We start from the raw sequence: 21,293 nt of genomic DNA on the forward strand, positions 1-21,293 counted from the left end.
CGAACCCGGGATTCAAGCCCAGGACCTTCTTGCTGTGAGGCAGCAGTGGTAACCACTAAGCCACCATGCTGGCCTCAATGATTATACAGTATGATTTAATCCAATTATATGAATCGACTCTCATGCAAGTCCTGAGGTAAGTTTTCACTATATAAAAGCTATGTAATGTAATAGAACCGCAATATAAGCATATTAGTTGCCTTGCAGCTGGAGTATCTGTCAGCCTGAGCTGCTGTTAGAGAATTAGACATGAGATGCATACAGTATACATACACAAACCGGGTTATTATTGGAAATTTAGTCAATTTATTATTCATCTGTTATTAAAATAGAAGGACTTCACGTTAAGGCAACCTGACAGAACAGAGGCGTCGCTCCTGTGGAGAGGATGAAGATATCAAAGGCTGCCACGCCCTCCTTCGGTGTTGCCATATGCTGGCGTTTTCTTTAAAAACGGGTGGTTTCATTTTTGACTAGCTGGTTAAATGATGTCGGGTGTGTTTATATTTAGCAAAAGGGAGCTGATATTAAAGTGAACTGAACGAGGGTTTTAAAAGGGATTAATGGGGATGGATTGATTAATTCCGTTCTGGCAACCCGGATCTTCACTTCACTCGGGGTTTGCACGCGCACCGAGCGTGTCGTCCGGAGGTAAATCTGTCAGTACTGACCAGCGCGCGCGCATATGCGTGTGTGTGTGTGTGTGTGTGTGCGCGCGCGCGTGTGTGTATCAGCTGTTTGACTAAAATGAGTTGTGTAGATATTTGCCATGCTCACAACATCACCTGTTAGTGGATCGAAACACACCGAGCCGTGAGAGCTGGCACGCCGTTACAGATGGCCAAGAGGAGCACTCTCTTTATCCGGATCGTGGAAGGCAAAAATTTGCCAATCAAGGACATGTGAGTATCAGTTTAACATCAGTTCTGGGGAGATTTGTGTTAGAATCCTTTGGGGGGGAAAAAGTTCATCAAGGATCACTGGATTTGGTGTCATAAACATGGGGAAATGGCACTGTTATAAAAAAATAAATAAATAAACAGGGTTTTATACAGGCTGAGGATAAAATGTCAAGATTAACAATGCAGCTTTAATTCTCAGGGTCAGAAAAATACAGCAATATAATGACCATGCTGCCCATTGCTTTTTAGATATATGATATGTAATTACATTTGACATGTATTATTATTACACTGTTATATTGTTATATCTAGAATATTTACATAAAAATATTTACACAAAATCGCACTGCTAGTGTTGTTTTCATTTTTTTTATTTTATTTAATTTTTTTATTTTATTTAATTTGTATTTAATTATTTTGAAAATTGTTATTCCTATAATTTATAATTTATTATTATTATTATTATTATTATTATTTATTTTTTTTATATATAATTTATTATTGTTTTATATATATATATATATGTATATATTTAAATGACCATACCCATCCATAAATTGCACTTTAAAATCAGTTATTCCTATCAGTGTTTGATAGAAACAAATATGTCAATATTTAGTTCAATCACGTAACATGCTATAAAATGACAACATGAATCCAAGCGTGACCAAAAATAGGCATGGCACTCTTTAAAAAGAGCTTGTTATTTCCTAATTTGGTTTCGAATCACAAACAACACCCTAAATTGATTAATGTTTATGTAATATATGTACTGTTTTGCTGTCTGCTTCCTATGGGGGAAATTAGAAGGATACTATAATAAATGGTGGGCAATTAATTGTTACAGTCTGTACTGATAAAGATGTAATGAGAAGTCTAAATAAAATTAAAGATGTAAATTCCCGTTATTTATAAATAGAGGAGTGGGCTCTAATTATAACACATGTAAAAAAAAAAAAAAAAAAAAAAAAAAACCTGGTTAAATTCCCTTTTGTTTATAAATTGAGGATTGTGCTCTAACACATGTAAAAGATAGATGTTAAAGATGTAAATTCCCATGATTTTTGAAGGAAGGTATGGGCTCTATTGAACACACAGGGGTAAAAAGGTTTTATAAAATAGCCTAGATTTATTTCTAAAAAAAAAAATTTAAAACAGGATCACTCACTGTTTAGAGCATACTGTCAAGTCTGATAATAATGTGTCTGTTGAATACAGCACGGCCGATGGAGCTTAATTCCTCCTAATGGAGTGTTCTCAGTGAGTGCACTTTTCATGGGAACTGTTTGGTATTAGCATGTAAGCACACGTCAGATTAGTCTTTAAACATTCGCTCCAGGTGACACGGTGATAAAAAGTCAGGCGTGTTTCCTGGATCGGGCTGCCCATTTATCTCTGTTGACTTGCTCTCATGGACATTGGTTATGAAACCCATGTTTGCCCACAGCCTCGGGCAGTGTCCTTCTGTGTTGCAGTTTCACGAATGAGGCATTAGTTAGAAATTTCAGATGGCCAGTGCTGAAGATTTTGCCCCAGTTTTTGTTTTCTTGTTTGTAGGCATGGTGAAGTTCCACCGTGTGTGTGTGTGTGTGTATGCTGCCACTGAGGGACAGATGTCGTGTGGAGTGTTTACACTGACACTGTGGTGACTTTGCCAAGCGGAGCGGCGACAGATTGCATCCGAGCGGCTTCACCGACAGGCCTCACACACACACACACACCCTGCACTTGGGAATTTGAGAATAAATGCCATTCCATCTGCAGAATTATTTCAAAGAAAAGAGCAGTTGTATTGAAAAGGACTTAAAAGTCTAGCTTGTCTCTTTATGAGTCATGTGTTCGTCATGCACTGGCGATAAGAAACCATTTCAAAATTTCACTTGTGCATCATTTCATTTGCGAAATGTAGTGAAACGTAGTTGAGCCAGCTTCCTCTGGCATTTAGTATCAGTCGGTATTCTATAAGCAGACGGATCAAATGGCTTTGAAAAAGTTCTGCTGTTGGCTTTGTTACAGGACGGGTGGCTGGAGTTTGTCTTCCTTAAGACTGTCCAGAGGTGCATTCCGAAAGAGAGTGTGTAAGCAAGAGAAAGTGTGTGTGCTTTGGAAGGAGTGTATGTTTTCATTTTCTGGGGAACAAATGTGACCATGTGGGAAAAACACTTTTATTTTTTTATTTTTTTATTTATTTTTTCATTTATTTTTACAAAAGCAACAGTATTTAAAAAGGTTTTCTTTTCGTTACTGAGATTAAGGTTAGGGTGAGATTTAGGCTTAGGCTTGAATTAATTAGCTGCAATAATAATAACATCAGTGGAAGGTCTGTACAAGGATCATAAGATGAAAATGTGTGCGTGTGAGTGTCTGTGTGAGTGTGTGTGTGTGTGTATGAGTGTGTGTGCATGCACATCACCATCGCTATCATCTTTCTGCAGGCACTGTGCAGTCGAACGCGTGCGGTTCAACTGCCAAGCCACGCAGCTGTCTGCTGTAACACCTGAGTCTGACAGACAGTTTTTCACCCTTACTCTGATAACAACAGGCAGAGATGAATCACCTTATTCACTGGCACACACATATACATACACACCTCTAGAAGTCGTTACTCTCTCCACGTAGGTCTTCATGGAGTGATATCACCAGCACTCCGTCTGTGTACCACGCATTAGTTGTGAACAGACCACTGCTCCATGTCTCTAATTACTCTGATTAGGTTAGCAAGCGTGCCACTGCTAGAGTGAAAAAAAAAACACCACCACACAGACAGAATGAGGGGTTTTGATTGACTCTACTAATAATACCCGGTGCAGAAAAACAACATCAGAGGTGATGTGATTTAGCAGGAGAAAATCTTTCTTTGCAAGTGAATATATATAGATATAATATAAGCAATACAAAGTTTTGCAGACCTGTGTGTATTTATGTTGGAGGATCCAAATGGCCTGTATGAAGAAGCTCCTCCTCATTCTCAAGCGCTTCCCTGACCGAGAGCAGTAACCATTGTTTAAATGGCTGAGGTCCTTCACTTTCTTTCTGGCTTTGGTCCAGCTTACTGTGGATAAACTGCAGGACATGGAGCTCAATTCTGAGAGCACACTAAGATGAACGCATCACCATCTGGAGAGCCCATCTATCCTGTTTCCAAACCAGGCTATGATGCTTCCCATCATCAGGTGCAGGTGTAAAAGTTCCTTAGTACCTTACATGTATACATGCTCTATTTTATGTATATATATGTGTTGGTAGCTGAAGTGGTTAAGGTTCTGGATTGTTGATCAGAAGAGCAGGGTTCAAGCTCCAGCAGCGCCAAACTGACACCCTGACCAAAAACCCAAGACCTGGCCTCCAGGGGTGATGCACCATAGCCGTCCCTGCGTTCTGACCCCAACCCTCCAAAGATGGGATATGTGAAGAAAGAATTTCACTATGCACTAATGTATACATGACAAATAAACACTACTCAATATGGCCCTTTCAGAAAACATCTCCAGTAACAAGCCTTAATTTTATCCCTTCCTGTGTCAATTTATATTCTGAGGAACTGTATAGGAAAAAAAGATAAAGATTTTACTGGTACACTCAACATCTAAAAGAGTCACGTTTGTGATGACATCAGTGCTCGGTTTTTAGACTTGTGTCTCATTGATGACTAAGGACAAAGTACGTTTTTTTTTTTTTTTGGACTGAGCAGTCAGAAACATCTATCAATTTATCTGCCTGTCACACCACCCATTTGTAACTCGGTCTATGTGTATATCTTGCCTGGAGGCTGCTTTGAACTGATGCTCTCCAAAGGCTTCACTAAGGGACTCCTTCACGTAGGCGTAGCCTTTGGCATAGGCTTTGACACACCAAAGGATTCACGTTTCTACCTGTGGCACATGGGATGAAAGAGCAATAGGTGCAGGAAAGAAAAGAAATCCCAGCTTTTGTGTTAAGTTGTTCATTATAGGCCTGGAAAGAAATCCTGTGTTTTGTGGTTGCCTACAGTCTTAAATATCCAAAAAAAAAAAAGCATTGTGCCATTCTAATAAGAATAGGACTTAGCTTAAATAGCTTAATATACAAAATCTAGGTCATTATAGCTAAATATTGAGATGGAATGTTTTAAATTATGCCTATTTCTTAATTCGACCCAATTTGAAATGACATCCTTATACATAATCTTTAACATTATTTATTGTTATTATTTCTCTTGTAGAACCGGAAGCAGTGACCCATACTGCATTGTGAGAATTGACAACGAAGCCATAATAAGGTACAGTGTGCCTGATTTTATTCCTCAGTTTTCCTCAGGACCCTTCTTCATGATTATTGTAAGTTTTTAAAAGGTTCTCTGCACCCAAGCTCATTTTCATTCCAGTCTTCGTCGTAATTGAAATCCTGGCTATTATTTGCACAGAATACACTGCTGAGAGCAGCAGTGCGGAAAACAGCAGATGCTGTAATTGGTTGTGTTGTGCGCTGCGATAAAATATCGCTTTATTTATCGATGACGTCTCAACCCCACCCGTGTGATACAGAGACCCCCGGGTGAGGCCTCAGCAAATCAGAATGAATCATGCTTCATGCTGAAAAGTCCATTAAGGAGGTGTCATTGCATCAGTATCAGCACTGAATGACTCAAACGCTGCTGTTTCTCATTGCAATAGCCTATAAATGGGATTCTTTCATATCCTGTAATTAAAAACGGTGAAATGACATTCTGTGGTGACACTGAGACACTGTTGAGTAATGAGAGCGCTTAGTCATGAGGAATTAAATGTGCATATGAATCACAAAACACACGGCATTCCACCGAAACCTGGAGACGGCTCTGTTTTTTTTTTCCAGGCTTTGTGTTTACGCTGGCATTCCAAGCCAGAGTGCAATGAAGGAAAACACAAGAATCTCGGGTTAATGCTTTAGTAAGCTGAATTTTCGTCATGTGTTCCTAATCACTGACTGAGATCTTATCATCACTTCAGTTATTGCTTTCTCTGTGTTGCTAAGGGTTGTTCAATATCTGGCTGAGTTATTGCACACCGAGTTTGCTTTGCAGTCCAAGAGACTGCCCTGGGTGTTTATTAAGAGCAAATAATATGGGCAAGAAAGTATTTAGTCAAATTTTAATTTAGATTAAGATACGTAATACAAAATAAACCAAGTACTTACACTGACCAGGCATAACATAAAGCCTAATATTGTGTTGGTCCCCCTTTTGCTGCCAAAACAGTATTCTGTGTATTCTGGCACCTTTCTGTCAGAACCAGCATTAATTTCTTCAGCAATTTGACCAACAGTAGCTCGTCTGTTGGATCGGATCACACGGGTTAGTCTTCGCTCCCCACATGCATCAATGAGCCTTGGCCGATCATGACCCTGTCGCCGGTTCACCTCTGTTCCTTCCTTGGACCACTTTTGATAGATACTGACCACTGCAGACCGGGAACACCCCCACAAGAGCTGCAGTTTTGGAGATGCTCTGATCCACTGGTCTAGCCATCACAATTTGGCGCTTCATCAAACTCGCTCAAATCCTTACGCTTGTCCATTTTTCCTGCTTCTAACACATCAATTTTGAGGACAAAATGTTGACTTGCTGCCTAATATATCCCACCCACTAACAGGTGCCATGATGAGGAGATCATCAGTGTTATTCACTTCACCTCTCAGTGCTCACAATGTTATGCCTGATCAGTGTATATTAAAAGGTAACAAAGGAATACACACTGTATATACTGTATTTATACACAAATAAATTAGTTAAACACCAAGCAAATGAATGTATTGAGGGTGGACATAAGAGGACACTTGACCAAAACAAAAGTAACTACAGTACATGTCACTATTGGAACTGTAACCGTATAGTACAAGTCACCATAGTAACCGTAACTCAGTCTGGGAAGGTTACATGTGTTTACATTTTTTCAGATCGATGATAATTTATAATTTATTGAGTCTGGCCATTAAATGCTCACAGTACTATTTATATATTTCTTTTTTCGCTTCACTTCCTTACTGTAACTGGAGAGTAGAGCTACCCTTAATTATATCTACAATTATGTGGCAAAAGTTTGTGGACAACTAACCATCACACCTTATTACGTTTTATTCCTAAACTGGTTCCACAAAGATAAAGGCACACATTTGGCATGAATGTCTTGGTATGTTGTGGGTTTTCAATTTCTCTAGAACTAAAAGGCCCAAACCTTTTCCAGCATGATAATGCCCTTGTGCACAAAGCAAACTCCATGAAGGTAAGTTTGGTGTGCAAGTGTCCTGCACAGAGCTCTGACCTTAATCCCATGATGATTTTGGAACATCGACTAGACTCCAGGCCTTGACATCGACAAATCCCCACAGCCTCACTCCAAAATCTGATGGGAAAACCTTCCATGAAGAGTGGAGGATAATAACAGCAAAGCAAAGCAGGGACTAAATGTGAATGCGATGGTCCGGTGTCCACAAACTTTTGGCCATGTAGTATACTTTGTAAAGAGCAAGAAAAACAAACCGTAACATAAAATTGTGCTAATTTTTCTCAGCAGCGATTGCTTTCACGCCTTTTCTTCTCAGGACAGCAACGATATGGAAGACGCTGTCCCCTTTCTGGGGAGAGGAATACAATGTCCATGTTCCACCTTCTTTTCATACCGTGTCCCTGTATGTGATGGATGAGGACAATCTCAGGTCAGGGTCTCAATGTGCGTCACACACACACACACACACACAAGTCCTCTCCAGTTTTTAGCAGTTTCATCGTAATTGTTCATAATGTGCTATTATGCTAATAACTCATATGCTACGCTATATTGTAAATTAGAACTTGCTATACTCTGCGTTCTGAATATATGACCACTTAGATATAAACGGATTCATTAACACTGTGAATAAGCTCACGTGATTTTTGATCTGGCTCCATTCCAGCCGTGATGATGTTATAGGAAAAGTTTCGATCAGCAAAGAGACTCTCAGTGGCAAGCCACAAGGTAAGGCACTTCCTTCTGACATTTTTTTCTCAAGACATTTACTCTTTTTACCATAACAATGATATTGCAAGACAGCTCACAATCACCCACAATGATTTGATCATGAGTCTGGGTTTTTCACTACATTTCCAACCTTTTGCAAACTCACCAAAAAACTACAGAATACATGAAGCCAAGATAGTGTTTCACTTCCCTGAATTGACTGGAATACTTCCTCCTGTCTAAGTTGGTTTTTTTTCCACTACATAGTAGAGACGCACAGTAAAGAAAAAAGGCATTGTATATAAACTGATTGCAAAATGCCTTGTATTATTTATTTATTTATTAATTTGAAATAGAATTTTTTGACCTCATTTTGCTCAAGGCAGTAACTCTTACCTAGATATCAATCATATAGGAGTCAACATAAAAAATTTGCTATTTTATACCTAAGACATATATGTCTTCATATGTTATATAATATGCATGATGGTTTGACAAGGTCTGCATTGTTTTGTTCAGATATTGTGGTTGCCATGCTTCCTTAAATCCCCCACAATAAAACCTTTTTGTCAGTTGATAAAGGTATCATGTGAATATTAGAATTAGAAGAGTCAATGGACAAAAATCAACATGGAGACATGCTAGGTAAGAACCTAATCTAAGTGTAGCACCAACCATGACCAACCCATGTACCAGTTTTTGTCCAGTAAGTTTGTCAAGAACCCTAACATTGCCCTCCAAAATGCATGCATAAACAACTGCAATCCAGAAAACTATGTGAATTAGACTGGCTGTAATTTGCAACATAGAAAGTAGACTCGCCCTGCTGTCTAGACAAATCCACAGAGCTCAAATTAACAGCATAAGTCATGCCAATTGTTTGGGCACGAGTTTTATATCCGAGCTTCTGTCTTCTGGAAGAAGCAGACCTCTGAAGTGCATACACTTCAAATAGTTTAGTAGTCTCACCAGGAGGCTTGAAGCTGTCAGGGCTGACTCATGCAGGGGCAGGGCTCAGGCCTGGAATTGATGTTCAGGAGGCTAAAGACGGAGGTGACTGAGTCACAGCCCGCTGTGGCAGCCGATATTATCTCAAGTGGAGGAGAACCTTGTTCAGTCGGTGGCTCGGCAAAGATTTGTGTCGCTTGACCTGGTAAAGTTTCTGTAGTGGGGGTGAGGTCTAAAGTACATTTATTGTTTGTTTACATAGTTATATACACACATATATAAGGAGGTATTGTGGTGTGCTCTCTATATAAGGTTAGTACATACCAAAATGGTCCAAGGAAGGGCAATCTGAACTGGAAACAGACTCCTGGAAACAGACTCATGAGCACCCAAAACTCATGGGGTATTAAGGCTATCCTGTCTCTTCCTATCCCACAGAAGAGCTACTTTAAAAAAAATATGCTGAAAATGTTGATTCTGGGTATGATAGGAAGGTGTTAGAACACACAGTATGGAGTTGCATGGGTACAGACCAGTCAAAGTGCCCATACTGACCCCTGTTCATCGCCAAAATGCCCCAAGAATGTGCATGTCAGCATCAGAACTGGACCACGAGGCAGTGGAAGAAAGATGGCCTGGTGTGATCAATCACATTTTGTTTTACATCAAGTTGGAGATCAGATCCATGCACGTCGCTTAAGAAGGGAAGAGTTGAAACCATAATGGAAAGAAGGCATTCCCCAGATCTGTGGGATGTTCTGGGCAAATAAGTCTGATCTATGGAAGCCCCACTTAACTGTAACATCCTGACTTGGAACTGGAACTTCTGCTAACAATTTGGTGCCAGATTCCACACCTTCAGGTCTTGTGGCATTTATTGAAGCACAAGGAGGACATTATGCAGGTGGTTTTGGTGTTATAGCTCATCTGTGTGTGTCCAGCAACTCAAATTCCTGTTGTATTCTAATTCTTTGTCGTTCAAAATACCAGCCTCCAGCTGAAACCTTTATCAAAACCGGTGAAAATGTAATGCAAATGAGTCAATCGCACATTGCATTAGTCCCTTTAAGCCTCAGTCATTATTCTGGTGAACTCTTGATGCGACATGATAAAAAAAAAACGTGGCCTGCCTTGTTTTGTTCATATCATGCGGTTGTCATAGTTCCTCAGATCCCCCACACAAAAACATCTGAAACCTCTGAGGATGATTAGAAGACTTTTTGTCAATTGTTATAGGGATCATGTGGATGTCATTGTTGAAAGAGCTTACAATGTGGTAACAGTGAAGGGAACACAATGGGACTTGCTGTTATAGGAAAACAATCAAAAACTGAAGTTTACTTTTACTGCAGTTTTGTGGTCCGCAAGTTAATTCTTTTCATCAGCTTCTCTTTCTCTCTTGATATTAAGATAAAAAATGCAGACTGGAGCATCACTGAGAAAGCACAAAGTATTAAATCCTCCTTCAGGAAGATCTTCACACAGCGGAAAACTTCAAGTAACCACTGTCACTGGAGACTCCTTAAAAAATGAAATAATGCCAAACAAATACTTTTTTTTTTACAGAAAATTTCACCATGTCAATAATTACAAATTTATACCGAGTTGCTATAATAGAAATGATAACGTGTTAGAAGTTTAATTCGTATTGTGACCAATCAGAATCAAGAATTCTGTGGTTATTACTAACAATATACTCTCAATATATAATCTCTTATATACTGTCTTAGCTCCTTTTATACTGATCTCACTTTATTTAGAGATGCAGCCCACATCCTCCTAGGACTTTTCTCAATCACATTCATTTGCATGTGCTGCCAAATTTGATTAAAATCTCATTCCTGGAATTCCGACTCAGCTTGACCGTTCGAACCTCTTCCAATCATTACTTGTGTACATGTAATGCAAATCAGAGAGTGTTCTACATCGCATTAGTCCTGATGGCGCGTTTAAGCACCAGGCATTTATATGCACACCTTCTACTCCTCGCTCTCTCACTCTCTCTCTCTCTCTCTCTCTCTCTCCATGGAACGAGACAGCTTTTGTACTCTCGTTTTCTCCCAAGGCACGCCTGTATGGCTTAATGAGAAGGCCGTGTTGAGGAGGGCATGGAAATAGCAGCACGCTCCCCACGCTGCAGTTGACAGGGTGTGAATATGTTACCCAGCTGGAAACTAGCAAAGTGACTAGAGCACTATCTCCAGGAAGCTAACCTTTTTTGGAGTAGTGAGAACTGAAAATGAAGCTGAAATCACAAATAATGGCTCTTCTAATAGGTTAAGCCTACACCTGCTTTGCCACCTATAGAGATGCCTACAGAAATGAGTGGTAAGCTCTAGCTTCTCTGGTTGCCCGTGTAAAACTGGGACATATGCTGCAATAGTCAGCGGCCTGACTGACTGCAGTCGGGAACTGTAGTGATAATGAAAAGTGATGTGGTTAAGGAGCATGACGCAGGCGTCATGATGAGACGGGATGAAATGTGAGAAGGAAGAAGGAAGCGCCAGGCAAACTGTATCTCACAGTTCCAGGTCAGTGAATCGCATAAGCATGTAAAGTTCATATTTAAAGTCATACCATTAGCATAACATGCATCATGATAAACCTTTTCGCTTTGACTATAACATAAAAGCTTTAGATTGATTCTTAGATGTCGTTTCTATAATAACAGCTCGTTCACATGGACTAGTGTAGTGGACTTGTATTTGATGTAGGTGTTTACCTTTTTTAACTTATTTTTCCTGAATCAGCTCTAAAATATTTGACTGTGTGTAAACGTAGCTGTGTATGTTTTAGTGTTAGCTGCTCTGGGATCATTAGATCAATAGCAACTGACCCCGGGACATAAAAAGATGCCATTGGATGCAGACACACCCGTTTGAAGCAGAAACATTTTAAAGGTTATCCCCCAGTATGTATGTATGTGTGTGTGTGTGTGTGTATGTGTGTGTGTGTTGTCACTGCCTGTAGACTTTCACAGCTTCATATCCCAGACCTTTCACAGCTGAAATCTGTCATAACACCGATAAGTTAGTCAGTGGAGTTCCAAAAAAGCCCCCTGTGATATTTCATTTAGCTGATTTAGTATGTCATGTCTTCTCCTGCCACCGCAGTTGGATAGTGTAAATCCCATACTTGGTGTCTGACACACACACACACCCGTCTGGTGGTTATTACAGTGATTTTAAATCCAATTTTCTCCTCTAACTGGTGCCACAGGACTGAGTAACAAACAACGGTTTTGCTCTGCTTTCCCATGAGACACTGGGTGAGATTTAATTTATTGTTTTTCTTTTCTTGTTACAATGTTTTTGCCTTTTCTAGACCACAGGGATGCAGGCTGGAAATGTTGGGCAAATAGTAATTGACTAAATTTGCCGAGCTCATTAATGTAACACAGGTTCAAAGCAAACGCTGAATGCGATTCTGTGTCACGTTCGGGAAATCGCTGCCGCGTTTTCAAACCCCCTGGAGTGATGCGTGCTAAAACGACAGAAGTGTTCTCTCCGCTCAAGTTAAACGGTAAAATTGACAAGGCCTGCCTTGCAATTTATGGTCAGGCTACTCAATGGAGCAACAAAGGCATAATGGGCCATGACAAGGCTGACTTGGAATACTAATAAGGACGAGAACTTTTCCACTGCGATAAACAGGGAGAGATGTTTAATAATTCAGCTCAAATACACAGACATCCCAAAATCAGTCCATTTATTTTCTGTGCCACTTGTACAGGGAAACCCAGGGTCCATCCCAGGCGACCTTTGGAACACAAGTCAGGGGACACCCTGTAAAGACTGTAAACCCATCACAGGGTATAATCACACTGTACAGAAAATTTTGAGAAGCCCATAAGACTTGAGACTGAAGGAGGAATCTGGAAAACCCCGGTAGAAACCCCCAAAGCAGATGTAAATTGCACACACAGTTTGCAGGCAGGAAACAAAACCCCAACTCCGGAGGTGCAAGGCTTACCACTAAGCCAATGTGGCCCACTACACTCCACAATCTTGTTTGAAATCATTTTTCTGTGTAAAAAATAAGTGGACTGAAATGATTCTAATTCTTATTCCTTACGCTCACATTGGATAGCCCTGGAATAATGCTTTAGGATCTTTAATCTTAATTTTATAGGCATTTTTGTCCCCTGAAGTAAGTTATATCATCAATCCAGAATTATTGGTCTTGGATAAAAAGCAACGTGGCAGTCCTATGATTAAAACCTCAACCCTTCAGGTCACTAATGCAGCACCTTTGAATCCACTGAGATAGTGTGGCCTCTATTTATCGTGCTGCGTTTCTCGTTTCTTGGTCGATTGATTTCCTAAGCACAGAGTAACAATGTGTTCTGTCTTGACCTTGCTTTTACAGTTCAGGATCTGTCTATAGAGTCTTATTCCTTAGTGGTCTTCACTCCAACATGTAATTCTGCTAAAGCTTACAGGTCTGCTGTGGACATGAATTTAATCGATTGGACTGAAGCTTCTTAAAGCCTGAGGCAAAGAGCAAATGATATGATGGCAGATTTGCAGTTATATATGTCTTGGCAAACTATCTTTGTATTTTTGTTTGAAGAAAAAATTCCAATACAGAGTATGATAAAGATATATTTACAGAAAAATGAAAATAATAAGCTTTGGCATTTGTGGTTCAATGTCTTCCACTTTCTCTTAGTCTTCAATTCCCTTATGTTTTGCAACTTCCTGTAATGGACTCCAAACCTCCAAACATGATGAGTTTCATATAAGCATACTGCCAAAGAGCTCTATGTTTTATCTTTTACTTCTAAACTGTCTAAATGCTCATATCTGAATCTCAGACGCACGTCTCTGTTCATTTTTTAGTACTGAGTGAGCTGCAGTGTTGCTTGAGCTGCTTTCGGGTCATCCTGCAACTCATTTCTTGAGACTTCTTGTCTTCGTTATTGTTCGTCTGAGCAATTGTTGAGGGGGAAAGTATCTGTCATTACGTAACAGGCCATTTTTCAGGCAAAAAATATAATCGAGGAAGTCTACTTGAGAACTGAAGCAGATTCGCTAAGATGCTTAGCAAACTTTAGTAGCTAATTTCCTTTATAAAAATATATTGGACATATTGTACCTTTCTATTAAAGGCTGCCAGAGTAATTACTGATGTTTTTAGTGTGTACTGATCTTTACAGTATTTTTTAAATGTAAAAACATTGAATTTCAATATTATTATTATTATTGAAGAACTCGTTGTTTGTACCCTGTGCAGGTCTGGATGGCTGGATGAACCTGACTGAAATAGATCCGGATGAAGAGGTTCAGGGAGAAATTCATCTTCAGATCTCACTGCTGGTGGACGGCAATGCGCCACGCAAACTGCGCTGTCGAGTTCTGGAGGCCAGGTGAGTTTCAAACGCATGACACAATCTGATGGGTTCCAGCAATTGACCCTGGGCAGACCAATCAAACAGCGGTACAGTTGTGATGTCAGAAGTGGTTGAAAAGAGTGAAGGTTTTTTTCAGTGTTATTTACTGAGTTTCTCCACAATGTCAGGATTTTGCAAAAGAAGCAAAGATATTCCAAAGATTTTGCAATCTTTTAAAATGACCGAAGATTTTCAGCAGATTTGATCCGTGTCACATGACTTCCTCTTTCTTCACTGGTAGGAGGTTAAAAGAAGAATTTCACTTTTGCCGATTTAGATTAGATTCAACTTTATTGTCATTACACATGTACAAGTACAAGGCAACGAAATGCAGTTTAGCATCTAACCAGAAGTGCGATGAGCAGCAAATGCTTTATACTTTAAGTAGTTTTCTGCAATAAAAGCACTTAAATAAATGTATTTTTGGCTACAACAATCACAAAAAAAACTCAAAATCCTGAAGCCACTGATTGAAAACACTGACCAGCAAATCTTGTTTTATGTATGTATTTCTTTTGGATATATAAATGCTTTACTCTGGTCCAAATGAACTCATTAACATGTCATTTGGTTTCTGTTTTCTAGAGATCTTGCCAAGAAAGACCGCAACGGAGCATCGGATCCGTTTGTCCGAGTCAGATACAATGGCAAAAGCCACGAAAGTGCTGTAAGCATCTGAGTCCCCGGCTTTCATCCCACAGAGAAACCTCAAGAGTTGAATAAATGACGAGTAAAAAATAGGGAGGAGTAAAAATGCGGTATTTTATTGCAACCTCTTTTTAATATTCTTCCCTTGGGGATTAGAGAGAGAGAGAGAGAGAGAGAGAGAAGTAAAGTAAGAAATAAATGTGTATAAATATAGAAATAAAGGGAAATAAAAGGTAAAATAGAAAGGAATGAAGACAGTAAAATGAGATAAAAGAAAGTAAAGAGAAGAAAAATGTTACACAATTCTGGAAATTGTGGAAATAAATAGCAATTAATATCTATAAGATAGATAGATAGATAGATAGATAGATAGATAGATAGATAGATAGATAGATAGATAGAGAAGAACATATTAAGTAAACAATTAATCAATGGAAGAAGGAATCAAAGAAACAACACAATAGCTCTGTACTGGAAACATTAATTAATTAATTATCTTTTTTTATTATTTATTATTAATCCTCTTGTTCACAGGACGAATATCAGATATCATAGTTAGCATGATCTGTTTCGTATACGACTGGCTTTCTTGCTAGCTTTCATTCATTTTGTTTTCTAATCTGTATCAGGGACGCTTAACTCTGAGCCTTGCTAATTGCTGTCTCTTTGCTAATCTCTTGAAGATAGCTAACTAATTGGACTTACATATGTACATGAGCTTAGCTCTCTGTCTTAGCATCACTGCATTCGATTCAATTGAATTGTTCGCCTTTGTGATGCAAATGTTATGCAATGCTGTGGCTGTGTAGGTGGTGAAGAAGTCTTGCTACCCACGCTGGAACGAGAGTTTTGAGTTCGAGCTGGACGACACGCCGGCCGACAGCCTGCTCAGTGTGGAGGTGTGGGACTGGGACCTGGTGAGCAGAAATGACTTCCTCGGAAAGGTAACTTCTTCAGAGTGTTCGAATATAGTGAGCTGGAGTGAGTGATATTGGCAAGCAAAAAAAAATCAATATACACAATATACACTTTATTGGGGCTTCAGCAGACATTCATAAGTATTGTGTAATTCAATTACTGGCATTAGTAACGTTTTGGTCTACCAGTTGGAAGGTTGTGAGTTTGAATCCAAGCTATGCCAAGAGTCACTGCTGGGGCCCCTGAGCAAGGCCCTCAACTCTTAATTGCTCAGTTGTATAAAGTGAGATAGAAATGTAAGTCGCAACGTATAATGACGTATGTAAATGTTTTTATTGGAATATTAATGTAAAGATTATTAATTATCTTTGCTGTCATTTGTTCAGGTATTTTATTTCCAAATTTTTCCTCCCAATTTGGTCATCTGCCAATTCCCACCCACTAGCCACTCCTGCCTATCAAATGACCAATCAGGAAAGGTGAAGGTGAACACATGATTTCTCTAAGACACACTCACACAATCACAATCCACTCTCTTCCACATACATGAATTCCCAGACGCTTGATTGGTTAGTGATTGACAGGTGAGAGAGAGAGAGAGAGAGAGAGAGAGAGAGAGTGAGTATAATATCCCTCCTGGTCAATTTTGCTCCCTACTCTACCAGCCATAGGCTGCTATGACATCATAGAGATTCGAACATTTAACAATAGAGATTATCTTTTCTCATCTCACAAGCTCCTTCATGCACATCTTCTTTAAAATGTCTCCCATTCCTGGAGCGATGCAGAAGTTACAAGAAATCACACAAATAATTGGTTGTTACATCGGAACAAGGAACATCGAGGAACATCAAGTCCATTCTCCTTTTCGAACTAGACACATTACATACCAGACTGTGAGGTGGAACTGATACATCCTCTAAAATGTCTCGTTCTATCAAAAAGGACAGATTTTCATGAATTTCCTTTCATGAGCATATGGCATTTTTCCCAGTGGAAAAAAAAACACAGCTCTTTGTTATGTTTGTGTCTCCGCCCCTGTCTTATCATCGCTTTGTTACCCTGATGTGTGCGCCTATTCAGGGTTCTGTAGGTCTTTATGCATCTTACGTTTACGTATATCACAGTGCTTTGTTTTCTCTCCCTGTTTGCGCCGGTTTTACAACTAGCACCTGACCTCCGTGTTGAACCCCAGACCACAGTAAACACCATACTGAGCCTAGGGATGAGGTGCTTCCTGGTCTGGGATGTTATACTGATTTAAAAAAAAGACTTAAATCTTTTGACAAAAATGATGATATAGTACCAGTACTGGGATAGAGCGCAATATCTTTTTTAGATCAGCTATAAACTTTGATAAATTGTATAGTAATTGTACATTATCGTGTTTTTTGTTTTTTGGCCAAAGTCATAAGGGTTTTTTATTATTTGTGTGCAAGTGCATTTACATGAGTTATGACTGCAGTTTGGGTGGAAATCGGAGAAGAAATCATAATGAAAGCTTTAAACGTTAACGGTCTTATGACGGAGCCTGGAGGAACGCCAGAACAATTCTGTGGTGTGGGATTATTCGCTGCTACATATTTTTTAATAAATGCAGCACTAAACAATGAAGTATCAATGATTTGTATTGGAATAGTTGCATCTGGATTTATTTTGGCTCCTCAATCCTGAAATATAACCTCATCCTTCATGTGTGAGATGCCATTTTAACCCTCATGGCTTCACATTGGCCTGCTGAAGAGTCAGTCAAAGCGAATTTCCCACCCTGCGAATAAACGTCTCGATCATTGTCTCCGCCGCGGTTTTGCTTTGACATTTAATTTTCGAGTCGTTTGACAGCATCACGTCTCGTGCTTTCCCCCAGGTCCTGTTCAACATTAACAGGCTTCAGTCGGCGCAGCAAGAAGAGGGCTGGTTTCGCCTGGGGCCCGACAAACCCAAACACAGCCAGTACGAGTAAGTGCTTTTTCGCTTCACGGCATCTACGTGACGGACAGCTTCAACATGGTATTGAGACTCTCAGTCTCCGAGATGCAAGGAAGGAATTGAAATACATATTAATATATAAAATAGTACATAAACTCACAAGTGAAAACCAAAAAAAAAATTACACTTGTTATCCACTTTATTAGGAACACCTGCAGATTCATGAGAAGCCAATGAGTTTGCAGCAGCACTTTGACACAGGTCAAGAGCTAACAGAAATATCAGAAACTGGTCATTTTCCAGTATTCGACTGTCCAGTTTCTGGAGGTTCTTGTTTGACTGGAGAATCAACTCATGAGATCTTCTGAGCCCATCTACCTCACGGTTCAATGTTTTGTGGTTTCTGATATGCTTTTCTGCTCACCCGGATTGTAAAGAGAAATTATTATTCGAGTTACTATAGACTTCCTGTTAGCTCTGGTCATTTGTCTCTGACTCAAACCTCTGGCAAACATCTGGTACCAACAACCATGCCATGATCAGTTTCACTCATTTACATCGACTGAAGCTCTTGACCTGTATCCTGTGTGAGTTTGTGCTGCTGTCACATGATTGGCTGATTCAATAACTGCATGAAGGTGTACAGGTGTTCCTATTAAAGTGAACAGTGAGTGTGTTTGTTATTTATAGAACGCGCTAATCTTTTATCTGGGGTTAAACCCTGGACATTTTTTTCATTCTCTGTACCGAACTTCCTTCCTTCTATTGTGTGCATGTGTGTGTGTGTGTGTGTGTGTGTGCGTATGCAAGGAGGATTATAAAGCAGACTTGGATGATATCAGGGTTTATGAGAATGTAGGGATTGGGTCACGGTGAAGATAAATGTGGCATCTGTGTATGTGTGTGTGTGTGTCTGTGTCTGTGTGTGTATGAAAGTTGAGGATTACGAGGAGAGTATTTTGTGGACACGTCATGTCATGGCAAGCCTGACAGAGTTTATAGCCCAGATCATCCATCCATCTGTTCATTCATGCATTCGCACAGAAAATTGATTCATTTTCTACAACAGCAGCCCTGACGTGATGAGTAAAAAATCTAATAATAAAAACAGTGGAAGTAAAAAAAGTAAATAAAAAATAAATACACTAGAAGTAAATAAACAGATATTGTAGATCTTATTTTTGCAGCCTATATTTTTAATACACAGAACATTTGACTTGACAGTGATATTATCCTAGTTACATACAATAACTAAAAATAATAAATAAAAAGTGAAAAAAATAAACCAGAAACAAATAGATAAAACTTTCAGAAAACAGATTTAAGATATATGATAGATAGATAGATAGATAGATAGATAGATAGATAGATAGATAGATAGATAGATAGATAGATAGATAGATAGATCTTAATCAGTCATTTTTATTTTTTTTTAAATAAAAATAAATAAATAAATAGAATCTATTTATAAAATAAAATCGAACACATGTGCAACAGATTTAATATTTATGATCAACTCAAGGCAGTTACTTGTATTTTTCTAGCCATTTAATTGACAGTAATATGATCCTACAAAATAAATAAATAAATAAATAAATAAATAAAAAAAATTAAAAAAACAGATTTATGATTGTTTTTATTTTGTAGCCAATTTGTCAGTAACATAATCCTGAAAAAATAAATAAGTAAGCAAGTAAATAAACAAACAAACAAACAAATAAATTCTAATACAAAAAATACACTAATAAAAAAAACAGATTCATGATTGTTTTTATTTTTTAGCAATTGTCAATTGACAGTAACATAATCCTATAAATAAATAAATAAATAAATAAATAAATAAATAAATAAATAAATGTGCAACAGATCTGATATTTATGACCTTCTAAATCAGTAATGTATAAATGATATAAAATAGAAATGATAAACATTTTAATCCAATAGTAATAATCTATTTATTATTTATATGAATAATCTGAGCAAAGTCATGTTACAGTCAATATACAAAGGCCGGGGTATCTTTAGTTTAAACCCATTTTTGCAGCACATGTGACAAATCTTTGACATGAGTTTGGCTTTTAAATCCTTCTCTGGTCTGGTGACGTAATCCTAATGAAATCATTTGTGGTGAAAAAAAAATCTGAGGGGGGAAAAAAATAGCAAAGCCCCCATGATCTCCCCGCTTCCTGCTCGATACATGCTCGAGTGAGCCAAGCTGCCTCTGTTATTTGTTTCTTTTTTTCTCTCCTTTCTCTCTTTCCACATCTTTTTCCTGATTGTTATTTATTTATTTATTTATTTATTTATTTATTTATCACCGCCCCACCATCTGCTGCCTGCTGTTCGGTGACTGGCTGCCGATGCTGCCGCTTGGCACACGCTCATTTGTCTTCGAAAACTCCCACTCTCCCGTAAGTGATAGCCCTCTCTGGCATTGAGATCATGGAGTGCAAGTGATGGAGTGGAGCTGAGCGAGGGCGTACTGTGAGTAGGCGCTGGGAGAAAAAAAAAATCACGCCCGAGAAGAAAAACGGATGCGATCAGACTCTTCAGGAGAGCAAAATAATGGCTGGTATTTTATCACAGGAGCCCTGGCATTCAGTGTGTTCTGTCTGTAAAATATAAAATGGCACAGTGGGATTGGGATGAAGTGGAAGCGTGTATGCTGCAGAGGAAAAAAAACAAAAAAACAGGACTAAACTCTCAGGCTTGTAGCTCAGAGATGGAGTTTTTTTTTTAATAATATTAACCACAAAAGAAAACCCAAATTCCATTTTTCTCATTTTTAATATCACATCATTTCCATTTTCAAGAAAACATTTTAACACAGGGTTCAGATTCAGCACATCGGATGCTCCCCTGACCTTCGGCAGCTGCCGCCTACAGACCATGACATTGTTTTTCCTTTAACTCACTCGTTCTCGTTTTTTTTTCTTCACGCCAGCTTTATAAACCTCCATCTACCCACACGCTGTTAAAGCCGTCTCTTTTATGGGCCGTTTTTATTCACAGTAATAGAGTCATTTTCTTTATTATTGTTTGTCTGTCCTTCTGGCCATATTTCCTGGAACGGTTTCAGTGGAATGAGTCAGAGTTTATGGGGTTTTTTTTCTTCCATAATCTGTCTAAAGCTAAAAGCAATTCGAATCGTAGTATTACACGAGAGTGTGTTTTCTTTCTTTCTCTTTTTTTTTTTAGAACGTAGCAAAACTCTTGACTTTTAATGGAGCTAATATGGAAGGTTAAGTATCTTTGAGCTTTCTGATGGTTGCAGAGTTGTTACTCAATACACCTCTGTCTCTCTCTCTCTCTCTCTCTCTCTATCTATCTCTCTCACTTTCTAAGAGGTACTCTGGGCTCTTTGCGGCTGCAGCTGCGGCTCAGAGACGAGACGGTCCTGCCGTCCAGCCATTACCAACCGCTCACCGAATTACTGTGCCGCTCCGTTGAGACTCACCTCAACGTGAGTCTGAGTCATTGCCACATACAACACTTTTCACAATAAGCGGTTCTTATTCCCAATTTTAGACACCATAGCTGTAATTCTAATTTTAGAAAATGACTTCCTTTGAGCTTCTCTGATGACGACAGTGGGGGGAAAAA

General features: G+C 38.9%; 1 protein-coding gene across 9 annotated transcripts in view; it reads left to right on the top strand.

Moving 5' to 3' along the window:
• The first annotated feature begins 460 nt into the window (after positions 1 to 460).
• rasa4 (RAS p21 protein activator 4) overlaps positions 461 to 21,293 on the top strand; it is a 31,720-nt gene continuing 10,887 nt past the window's right edge. The window contains exons 1-10 of one of the 9 annotated variants that reach the window (XM_058382794.1): positions 461 to 651; positions 761 to 902; positions 5,104 to 5,160; positions 7,461 to 7,574; positions 7,812 to 7,873; positions 14,039 to 14,171; positions 14,781 to 14,862; positions 15,653 to 15,787; positions 17,629 to 17,720; positions 21,036 to 21,153. In XM_058382794.1, the coding sequence (XP_058238777.1) occupies positions 838 to 902; positions 5,104 to 5,160; positions 7,461 to 7,574; positions 7,812 to 7,873; positions 14,039 to 14,171; positions 14,781 to 14,862; positions 15,653 to 15,787; positions 17,629 to 17,720; positions 21,036 to 21,153 (858 nt within the window). In that variant the 5' untranslated portion in view covers positions 461 to 651; positions 761 to 837. The other 8 variants (XM_058382798.1, XM_058382799.1, XM_058382795.1 and 5 more) reach the window with 8 other exon arrangements.

The sequence above is a fragment of the Hemibagrus wyckioides genome, linkage group LG28 (assembly GCF_019097595.1).
Source record: "Hemibagrus wyckioides isolate EC202008001 linkage group LG28, SWU_Hwy_1.0, whole genome shotgun sequence".
NCBI lineage: Eukaryota > Metazoa > Chordata > Actinopteri > Siluriformes > Bagridae > Hemibagrus > Hemibagrus wyckioides.